This window comes from Diplotaxodon limnothrissa, linkage group LG22 (assembly GCF_057381915.1).
Source record: "Diplotaxodon limnothrissa isolate DT_005_m linkage group LG22, D_limnothrissa_male_GT1.1, whole genome shotgun sequence".
NCBI classification, from domain to species: domain Eukaryota; kingdom Metazoa; phylum Chordata; class Actinopteri; order Cichliformes; family Cichlidae; genus Diplotaxodon; species Diplotaxodon limnothrissa.
The window spans coordinates 14,587,118-14,598,484 of record NC_140616.1 but is presented as its reverse complement, the minus strand read 5'-3'; the positions used below and the strand labels follow the sequence as shown (position 1 = coordinate 14,598,484).

General features: G+C 38.8%; 1 protein-coding gene across 1 annotated transcript; it reads right to left on the bottom strand.

Moving 5' to 3' along the window:
• Window positions 1-7,827: 7,827 nt before the first annotated feature.
• Window positions 7,828-10,821, bottom strand: LOC146609625 (CD59 glycoprotein-like). Its single transcript, XM_085346644.1, has 4 exons — window positions 10,753-10,821; window positions 10,267-10,344; window positions 8,552-8,659; window positions 7,828-8,102 (listed from the first exon to the last, which is right to left on the bottom strand). Exons 2-4 carry the CDS (start codon window positions 10,319-10,321, stop codon window positions 7,942-7,944), a joined length of 324 nt encoding a protein of 107 aa, XP_085202770.1. The 5' UTR covers window positions 10,322-10,344; window positions 10,753-10,821; the 3' UTR covers window positions 7,828-7,941.
• Window positions 10,822-11,367: the final 546 nt, after the last annotated feature.

Genomic DNA, 11,367 nt, shown 5'->3' with positions numbered 1-11,367 from the left:
TCTGTCTGTATATGAACAACTGTGTGTGTGTGTGTGTGTGTTTCTGTCTGTATATGAACAACTGTGTGTGTGTGTGTGTGTGTGTCAGCCCCAGAGGTATAATCTTTTCCCCTTGTACTCCCGCTGTGCGCCTCTCTCCCCAAGATCTGAGCTGTACCCCCGACTGAGACAATGAGTGTGTGTGTGTGTGTGTGTGTGTGTGTGTGTGTGTGTGTGTGTGTGTGTGTGTGTGTGTGTGTGCACTGTGTCCTCTGAGTGTGTGCATGCTGCTGAAACCCAGGAGACACGCACACCATGGGAGCTCTTGACACACATGCCTGAGGGCTTCTGAGGGAGCAAAAAAAGAGCAATGAATGGATAGAAAAATATAGTTTTAAAAAAATCCATCAAACTTCATCTGAGGGTGAGGGTGAGAGTTTAATTGCTGTGTTTTTTGTCAGAAGAAGAAGAAGAAGAAGAAGAGGCAGGCTTTAGTTGAGACACCATAAAAAGATGTCATGAAACAAAGAACAAGTGGAGAAAACAGATGACGCCCAATCAACAGTTTTTGAGATAATTGGATTAATATGAAGAAAAATTAATGATCTGGTGTGTGAAGTTTTTGTGTGTCTTATCTGTGCACAGCTGACACAAAAACAGATCTATATAGCAAGAAAGAAAGAAAGAAAGAAAGAAAGAAAGAAAGAAAGAAAATCCTCTTGGGAAGGAAAGACAGAGAGAAGACATTCCTCCTCTCTGGCCTGGTCTGAAACTAATTGGTCCAGGATTAGAGGAGATTATATATAAATAAATAAATAAATAAAAAAAATACACAAAAATCATACAAAGGCATCCACAGGTCTAGTTACCATGGCAATAGCCTGCTGTGCAACAGTGCAAAAGCAACAGGGAGAAAAAGAAAAACCAGTTGCTGTCTTGTCCTTCAACGCACATATTAAACAAATATGTAAGACTGCTTTCTTCCATTTGCGCAACATCTCTAAAGTTAGAAATATCCTGTCTCAGAGTGACGCTGAGAAACTAGTTCATGCATTCATTACTTCCAGGCTGGACCACTGCAATTCATTATTATCAGGATGTCCAAAAAACTCACTGAAAAGCCTTCAGCTGATCCAAAATGCTGCAGCAAGAGTACTGACAGGGACTAGAAAGAGAGAGCATATTTCTCCTGTTTTGGCTTCCCTTCATTGGCTTCCTGTTAAATCCAGAACTGAATTCAAAATCCTGCTCCTTACATACAAGGTCTTAAATAATCAGGCCCCATCTTATCTTAATGACCTTGTAGTACCATATCACCCTATTAGAGCACTTCGCTCTCGCTCTGCAGGCCTACTTGTTGTTCCTGGAGTATTTAAAAGTAGAATGGGAGGGAGAGCCTTCAGTTTTCAGGCCCCTCTTCTGTGGAACCAGCTTTCAGTTTGGATTCGGGAGACAGACACTATCTCTACTTTCAAGATTAGGCTTAAAACTTTCCTTTTTGTTAAAGCATATAGTTAGGGCTGGACCAGGTGACCCTGAATCCTCCCTTAGTTATGCTGCAATAGACGTAGGCTGCCGGGGATTCCCATGATGCATTGAGTTTTTCCTTTCCAGTCACCTTTCTCACTCACTATGTGTTAATAGACCTCTCTGCATTGAATCATATCTGTTATCTATGAAGCGCCTTGAGGCGACTTTTGTTGTGATTTGGCGCTATATAAACAAAATTGAATTGAACTGAATTGATTACCAGAATGACACAGTTACAAACCAGTGGTTTATTTAGATGAACAGTGAAGCTCATTAGTGAACATGTGGCTTTGCTGCAAGACTTTTAAGAACTTTAACAGCCTGTTGACACCTGCTGATATAGAAATAGGAATGAAGCGTTTATAATGCTTTTTATGCCACTTAGTGCTTATCTTGGAGAATCTGCAGAAGAAAAATACGTCAGTTGTCAAGCAGTTAAAGACACAGAGCTAGACATCATTCAGAGAGAAACCAAAGCTGGTGTAGGTATCAGACTGGAGAGGCAATGTGCAGCTGTGGGGATACTCACAAGCCCCTTGCTGATTACTGAGTTTATTTCAGAGGTGTGAGAGGGTTTCCCCTGTAAGACTGTATTTTATTGGGCTTCTAAGCTAAGCAGGAACTGTCTTTAGCAAACACCATGTTTGAGGACAAGGTGGTTAATGGTTGTATTTGTACCAGAGCATCAGAGAGCTGTTTCCTGGTCCAGGAAAAAGAAACTGGCAAGTGTGGGAGGATTTCCAGTTGGCTTCAAGTGCAAAAGTAGAAAGCCAATAAAAACCTAAATAAATAGCAAACAAATCCAAAGCCAAAAGTGCCTTACACAAAGTTCCCAAATGGTGCACAAGCCTGAACAACAACTACAACCATCTCCACCACTCCTGCTTCCTAATTTGGATTGGCTGTTTCTCTAATGACAACTTATCCAGCAAGCTAATTAATTACCTGAAGAAGATGTCGATGCAACTGTCGATATCTCACTAAAAGTTTAATCATTCACAGACTTAACTTCTTATACCCTGGCAGCATACATGTTAAAGTTAGCTGCAGGTCCTTTAGTGAATTCTGCTTTCAGGTGATAAAATACAGCACGCTCTTTAGCTTGTAGATCTATTTCATGTTTGAGCAGGTGTTTCCTCAGATTAGATGTGTTGCCATGGGCAGCTTTGCATTTTGCATGAGAAAGGTTGAAGAGAGCATTGTCTGTGTTAAGTTTTTAAAAGTGTACCTACCTTAAAAAGTACATAGTTCGGTACCTAACCCTATTTATCGGTAGTTTCGCAAGCTATCAAAGCAAACCCCTGAGTTGTTTAAATCAGGGCTGTCTTCATTGTCTACAGCTGCAAGCTCCAGTATTGTATTAAGAGAAGATATAGAAATGGAATAAGCTATTCTACAAATATGTCAAACTATTTTTTTAATTAGTTCTCAAAGCCCAACAGTGAATGTGGTTATGTAGTACAGTATGCATACTAATGCAGGGGAAATAAAAGGATAACAACAAAATATGTTGATTTACATTGAAGCTGTTTTATGTTCCTTGTAAATAATAACTAAAATAAAATAAATCAAACTATAAATGAGATGAGTCATGAAATATTAGAAAAAACAAATGCACAAAAGGTTTTTGACAACAAATACATTATAGTTTTTAGAGTAAGTGCTGCCACATAAATCAAATTTAATTGGGAGAAACCTCGTTTCTTTTTTTTTCTCAAGCCAATGCACATCGCAACAAAGCGTTAAAAATTTTTCATGATACACAAAATTTGCAATCACTGGTATTAAGAAAAAAAAGCTTTAAGTCTACATGACTTTGTTGCAGTTCACTAAGGCAGGGGTTTGGAGGGAAACACAAAACTCCATCACCAGGGGATACTAGTGTTAAACTCTAATTATTGACTGAGGCATCCTGTTGTTACAACACCTAAGAACATCTGCTGTTAATTAAAAACAGGCTTCTACGTTTTAAAAAGCAGCTGATATTCTGTCTGATTACGGTTGCTGTTTATAGATCGCAGGTAAAATCCTGACGCGCGATGCTTCAGGCCTCAAAACCAGCTTTGTATAGGCATTTCAGTGGTTGAACAAAGGCTTTTAGCGTGTCAGCTGTTGTTTTTTCCTTTGGTGTCACAACATGGGTTTGTCTGTGAAATGCGCTCGACTCTGAGGCAGCAAGCTTTTCTCCCTGTCAGTCTTAAAAGATGATCAGACTTACTGAGACATCAGTTTCCTCTGTTTTCCGTTTTCCTTTGTTGTTTCTGAAATCTATTCATTAATCTTTACAGAGGATTTGAACACAGCTGTTGTACCTGGAGAAAGAAGATAAAACGTTTTACCTCCAAAACAACAAGAAACTTCAAGCTATTGTTTTTGAAACATGACTGATTTTATCACTCATTAACTGATTAAGAACTAGAAAGTCTGTGTGGATTTTTGACCTCCAGAAACGGTGTGGTCAGGGCTTTTGAGTGGTTCCCCATTTTATTTACAATCATGAAGAATGAAGATGCATATCCTTTTAATTCAATATGAATAAGCGCTGGGTGGCTGCAAGTGCGCACGAACAGTATGGGCAACCTCAGGTAAGTCCTGCTTTCTTTTTTAGCTCTTCAGTCCTTTCCACAGGCTCCACCTCCAGTTTCTCAGTTTCCAGAGAGCGCATTGGAAGTGGGTTAGCCACAGCAAACAAAATTCCCTACAAAGCAGGAGGAGACAAGCTGGAAAGTACAGGTACAGAATTGCAGGGCAAGCAGATTATTAATAAAAACTGCAACACAGCCTGAGATACGCTACCACGCTGAGGAGGATAACAGCTTGGCAATGAGAGCCTGGTTGAAGTACTACCAGTGATTGAGACGGACTGGATGACACCCTCTCCTGGTGGTTAGTTCCACCCACATGCTGATCCACTGACAAAGGAGGAAAAGAGAGAGCGAAAGAAAGAAGGCAAGTCCATACCTGGAGGACATGGGGGACTCCTATAGCAACACCGTGATGTGTGACAATTTCTTGCTTACTGTATTTACTGCATGTGGGTCATGTTCACTAAATGACTCGTGAAGCTGCACCCAGAGACTGACAGCAGATTTAAAAGACCTCAAGATAACTTGAGGATAAACACTATCAATGAAAACAGGTAACTGGGCAGAAGCTAGTTCTAAGCATGAAGAAGACAATTACCACCCTGGAGGCAACACCAACCTGACAGAGAGAGGAAGATAAAGTCGGTCTTTAAATATTGATCACTAATGAGGAGATAAGTAAAAAGGTGTCGCAGCTGAGGCTCGGGAAAATCAGAAGCTTTAGTTTTAGTTTAATAATAATAATAATAATGGATTGGATTTTTATAGCGCTTTTCAAGGCACCCAAAGCGCTTTACAATGCCACTATTCATTCACTCTCACATTCATACACAGTTTAGAGCTAATCTTGAATGTTTCTATAATATCATAAAGAACAATTGAAGGCATTTCATGGGATTTAAAGACTTTAATTGGCAAAGAGTCAGCATTTATACTGCCCACCCTTATTCTTCATAACTTTGGCAGGTCTGTATAATAACCTGGATATCAGCTTGAGGGCCTAATCCTGTTTGCAGTTGATTTCTGCATGATCAGGTCATAGTGGCTTCTGCTTGTCTGATCCCTTTTTCAGGACTTTACATAGATTTTCCTGGCCATGGCTGTAGAATGCTAATTTAATGCTCTACGAGAGACATAGCTATCACTTTGTGCCTCGTAACACGGTGTCCTGCCATGCTGGAAAATTCTGACCAAATTCCCCTGGATTTTCCAGATTCCCCAGGATCACTGGAGGAAGTTAGTCCTTTGGGACATTTTTAGTGTGGTTAGTCCTTAAAAAAGGGAGTGGGCAAGCCGAAGCCAATCAGCTGCATCAACTTGGTGCACTGATGAGGGGGAATGGATCGCCATTGATCAGGATTTGGTCCAAAAGCAAGGGTCAACTCTGTAAATATTAACTCTTTCCTTGAATTTGATTTATTTGCCCTTAAAGACTTTGAAACTTGTGAAATAGAAACACTTGTGCCTCTGCAAAAACGTCTGGTCATGACTCTAGTTGTTTCTTAGTTTATTAGTCTTTGTTATCCTCTGATTACATAACAAAATAATTTAATCAACACAGACACACACACTCTTTCACACACGTGCACAGACACCTGGTCGTTTCCTCTCTTGATCAGCCAGATGTTAGCGTTGAGGCTGCGATGTAAAATCAAGTGTGAGAAATGTTTTTAATTATCTGGCCACCTGGACGGGGTTGTACAATGCTCACGCACTCACATGCACGCAAACACGCGCACGCATATTTGCACACAATGCCACCATGCCTTGTTGTGCATGGATGTGTATCATATAACCTTTCACTTTCCACGTGAAAAGATGTGGATTTTACTCACAGAATAAAACCTGTCAATCTTGTCTTGTGATGTGTGAAGACCTCTTGAGGATAGAGCGTTAGGTAAACACACACGGGCGCACACACTCACGGTTCCAGGTAACAGATGTTGTCCGTCTTTTAATTAAAGTCAACAAATTAAGACACTGTACTCGCTCACTGCTGCAGAAACAGGCCCCAGACAGTCACGCACATACATTTCTGTCTTCTTCACATTATTCTGTAATTGGCTGGAGGCAAATATTGCAGTTTGCTTAGAAACTCTGTTCGCTTTTAATTATTATTCAAGGGCTGCAGCAGACACTCTGGCAGTCTAACAGGCTGATTTCTGACTGTAGACTGATTCAAAACTTGTACAGAGTGCTTTTGCAAACGCGGATGGAGTAAAACCCTCAATTATGATATTACATCATTAATGAATCTGTGTACTTGTTGTGGTTTAATCAATATGGCTGTTTGATCATGGCCAAATAATTCATCAGTCCAGTGTAGTTGTATTAAAATTACATACATACTTGGGTTAGGGTGCCTTCTATCTCCCTCTTCTATGAGAATTTTGGGGCATCCGTTTGACAAGAGTCATCTGCCCTGGGACAAACTTGGGATTTCCTGAAGGTTTGGGAAGGGAATGTCTGGAATACTCTTTTTAGCCTTCTGCCACTGAGACCCGACCAAAAAATAGAAATGGATGGATGGATGCCGCAACTTGATGTGAAGTGTCACAGCAAACAGTGTTTATTGTGTAGGCAATAGTCAAAATAATATCAAGGATTTATGAAAGTGTTCGAGGTCATTTTAGGAAAATATATAATATTAAATTATTCATGCTCCAAATTTATTAATTACAATAATACAGAAAGAAAGGAAAATCTTAGAACGAAATCATCAAGTCAAAAGAAAATGACCTTTGTTAGGTATATCTGTTATGCAGCTAATTAAAGCAAATATCAAATCAGCCAGTGACATGTCAGCAATTCAGTGCATTTATGTAGGCATGGTCAAAGTGAGCATCAGAAGGAGAAGAAAGGTGATTTAAGTGACTTTGAAGTTTACTACACAATCATCTATGGGGAGAAAATATTAAGTGAGGTGCAGTTCTCAAGGAGAGAATACCTAATTGATGCCAGAGGTCAAAGAAAAATGGTTAAACTGCTGATTAGAAGGCAACAATAACTCAAATAATCACTCATTACAACCAAAGGATGCAGAAGAGCATTTATGAACACAATGGAATGTTTCCAGCACCTTGTTGAGTGTGTGCCATGAACAATTAAGATGGTTCTGAGGGTCAAATGTGGTTCCACCTGACAAAGAGCAAGGTGGGAAAGGTCACCAGTCCAGTAATAAAGTGAGAAAACACTTAAATCCTTACCTGAATCTAATGTAAAATCACCCAGCTGATCTAACTTACATTACGTGGGACTATAGAAGGAAGAAAGCCCACACAAGCACAGAGAGAAGACACCAAGGCATCAAAGAAATTCCCCCAGCTGACCAAAAGGTTTCAACTACCAAAAAAAAAAAACCCAACAGTGACAAAAGAAAAGATAACTTCAAGGACAATTTTTTTTCTTGCTTAAATGCAGCTTAATATTCTTTTGGGTGCATCCTAGTCTCCTTTGTTTTTCTTTGTATCAGACAGAAATTAGTTCATGTGCAGAGTATGCAGTGTGGATGAATGTAGAAAGGCATATGGTCTGCAGCACACCACACCAGCAGGAATGCACCAGCGAACCTTCCAGTTTCCTCCCATGTTTGTCCCTGACATCAGATCAGTCAAATGTTAAGATGTTTCATCGCTGCTTTGTTCACCCCAGTGTCTGATCTTAAAAGCGCACTTCCTACAGAAAGGCAGTGACTGTTTGCAACTCGTCCAAAAAGTCCACGTCAAAGTCAGCACACAATTTAAGACTTTATTGTTCAGCCTATAACAATTAGTAAATGCAGCAAAAGAATTAAGTGTTACATAAGAATCAACCTTTTTACTTGATTTCTTTCTTTCTTTTTAATCATTTAACCAAACAAATCTTTCAATTTCTCAAGCAAAGTCTTTTCTTCACCGTTGCAGAGTGTTTTCTGACAACAGGAGAAGGTGAAGTCAGGGAGGGAGTATCTGACAGCCAGAGTCATGAAGTCACAGTCTGCATACCGCAAACATTCAGTGTAGGTCTTGCCTGAGGTGAGGCAGTGCGAGGTCAGTATTGTCAGATTAACAAATACATACAATTGTGAATTTTGATTTGAAATAACTTGCACAATAGCCAATTTTAACAAAAAACTAATAAAACTTTGAAAAGAAGCATTTTCCAAATAGAATCTGTGCAGGAAATACGTTTTCTTACTTTATAATAAATTGAATTTGTTTATAATTCAATTGAAGTTTTTCAATATTGCTGAAATTTAGTGAAACGCAAACAAAAGAATGCAAAATCCAGAATTGCTTTTGTGTTTGTCAGTGGATTACTGTTATTATTATCATTACTGTTAAGAGCAATGTGTCACAGTTTAATGAAAAATGCATTCTTCACCTTATTAGGTAATCCCTTCATTCCATAATAAGTTGTTTAACACACTCATGCTATAGACAGATTTATGTTTGTCTTTTGTCCTGAACAATGCTTACCACCACTGGTGAGTTTGAGGCAGGAGTCCTTCCCCTGGCTACACTCCTGCTTGACTGCACAGTTCTGGGAAGACCCACCCGGGCAGGAGTAACACTGCAGCGAGAGGCCTGGAGAGGAGTTGCAGAGTTCACATTGTTTAGCTTTAGATTAGATTTAGATTTAGTCAGTGGTTGGGAATTTTATTTATTTATGATGTATTTAAGGATGCTCATGCCTGAGAACAAGCTTTAAGAAAAGAGCTCTAAAACAGCTCAAATAGTCACTCAGTTTTCATAATGATTAAAGGACTATGGAGGGCCATGAGTGCCAAAATGAGTTAAATAAATACATCGTTAAATAATGAATAAATTGTGTCAGTATGAAAACTGGAAATAATTAATTAACTAATTATATTATTAATTAAATCTGGCATTAATTGATTAAAAATGGAAATTAAAAAATGTCTTAAATGTTTTCAATAAATGAACTGATTTTATTTAATTAATAAATTAATTACTCATTAAATTGTTGGATGATGTATTTATTTAAATTCATTTTGACATACTTTGGCCCTCCATAATTGGCAACCCCCAGGTCTCATATATAAAACCACCGCTGATTGCCAAAAACTGCAGTTCCTCTAAAGTTCCTCTAATGACCACTAGGCTGTCTCAAAAAATGAGTGAATCCCAGGGTCTCTCATGTTAGTATTATAGTATTTTTTTTAAAAATAAATAAACATGCCTGCAGACTCAAAGTTCAGAGTGTGGGTCCTTTGACTGACAGGTGTCTCGGCACAAGCACCTGCACCTCATTCATCCGTTTACACACGCATTCATACAAGTGCTTTTTTCTACATCTAAGCCTTTTGTCTAACATACTCACATACTCACACACAAGGTTCAGTAACTTGTTCAAGGATACCTCAATGATACCTCAACATGCATTTGGAGTAGCTGGGGATCAAACCACCAACCTTCCAACGGGTAGATGACCTGCAGTACCTTTTTTGTGTTGCATTCATAGAGTCTATGGATGTGGCTTTCTAACTAAGTTTAGCTGGATTTAGCTTTTGTCTAAATATGGCCACTTTGGGCTCCTGAAAATCAACATGAAGAGAGCCCTAAAGGAAAGTGAAGGCATTTAAAAAGGGGACATGAAGGTTGGCATCCCAAATTGCCCCAAAATGCATTAATCGGTTTACGAGGGTGTCCTTGATAGTAAGGAAGTGCTTCAAGGCAGACAATAAAATGTTAAACCTTCTCTGGAAATTAAGTGACACTAAACTGATAATTCTGGTGTGTTCACACTGATTACATGACTTTGGATGGAGCCCTGTTTTCTGTTTTTGCAGGAAAGAAAATGAGTATATTTCACAACTTTTTCTTTAAGGCAAAGGCAAAATAAAAGTCTCATGGACTGTAAAAATCTGAAAAACATGTGCAGTAGCCTCATGTTTGCTATATTTCATTAATATTTTAGGAACTTGTCAATAAAAGAAACCCCCCAAAAATATAGAAAAAAACAGCAATCCAACTTTGCACAAAGCAAACTGCATGTCCAGAGACGTGAATTAATATTTATAAGTGGAGGCACATGACATGACAGCAGAACATGCAAACAGCACAGTGATCTGCTAAAATGTTCCCTCAGGCTGATAATCTCTATGACTTAGCCCCACTTGGCTGCACTTTTTAGGAAAAAAAAAATAAAAGAGTTCCTTTTTTCCCCTTACCAAATCCAAGCATGGCAAAGCTGACAGCTAGGCAAAACACCACAGAGCTCCTCATCGTGATTGAAAGGACTGTCACGTCTGAAAACCAAAACAAAAAGCAGAGTTTCCAGCATTGTCACGCCGAGATAAGAGGCAGGGATTTGACTTTGTGCAAATAAAAAAAATGGATAACACATTCAGGGACTCGAAACACACACACACACTCATGCTGCCGTTTACAGTTCGGACAAGATTTGGGGTATTTTTAATGAAACAAGTCTCCCTGATTTCGGTTCACGCTCACTGACTTTAAATATTTTTTGTTATTTTATTAAACAAAATTAAAAATAGGTAACAAAATTTTCAAGTAATACCAGAAGAAACTAAAGAGGACAAAACAACAGACAGAAATCAGGGAAAGAAAAAAAAATCAACTGTGAGTACATTAGACATTTTTAAATTATTTCTGCCTCGTTATTTTTATCACAAATCCCTGCAGCCACTCACCTGTGAATGTGAAGGAAATGATTCAGCCTGTGAGGAGCGAGGAGCTTTTTGTAACAGCAACAACGGAAAAAAGCAAACAACCCATTTGTTTGGTTTCAGAGTCCAGACGTCTGAAATGTTGACCAACATACCGAAGAGTTTATGTAACAGAGATCAATTATTAATAGATTTTAAGTTGAAGCTATTATATTTTTCTTCTTGCTCTAGGTGATTTCTGTTTGATTTTTCATCTGCATGTACAATTTAAAGAATAAAGGTAGGTCAATAACGTTTATTTCACTGATTACTGATGGCATGCTTAGTGAAAGTAGTACTATTCACATTCAGGTCAACCTTCCTGTTCCTATGGTCATGTGGATATCTCAGTACACTCTTACTGCTTCCATTGGAATAGATAATCAAATGCACTTGATTAATTGATCATCAGTGTATAATAGCAGAAGACTTGGCAGTTTGCTGGTATGGAACATTCAGGTGAGTGTTCAAACAATACATTTCCTAAGGTAGATGTTTAAGCAAATTCACCCCTAGGTCACACTCCAGAGGCCTTGTTTAACATCTCAAATGTAAAGTATGCTACCAGGATCCTTCTCTCTAAGAAAGAACATAGCAGCA

Coding starts and splice junctions, on each gene's coding strand:
- LOC146609625 (XM_085346644.1), bottom strand. CDS start 10,321: ATGAGGAGCTCTGTGGTGTTTTGCCTAGCTGTCAGCTTTGCCATGCTT. Junction 8,660..10,266: donor CTTTGCCATGCTTGGATTTG/GTAAGGGGAAAA, acceptor ACTCCTCTCCAG/GCCTCTCGCTGCAGTGTTAC. Junction 8,103..8,551: donor CCTCAAACTCACCAGTGGTG/GTAAGCATTGTT, acceptor GCCTCACCTCAG/GCAAGACCTACACTGAATGT.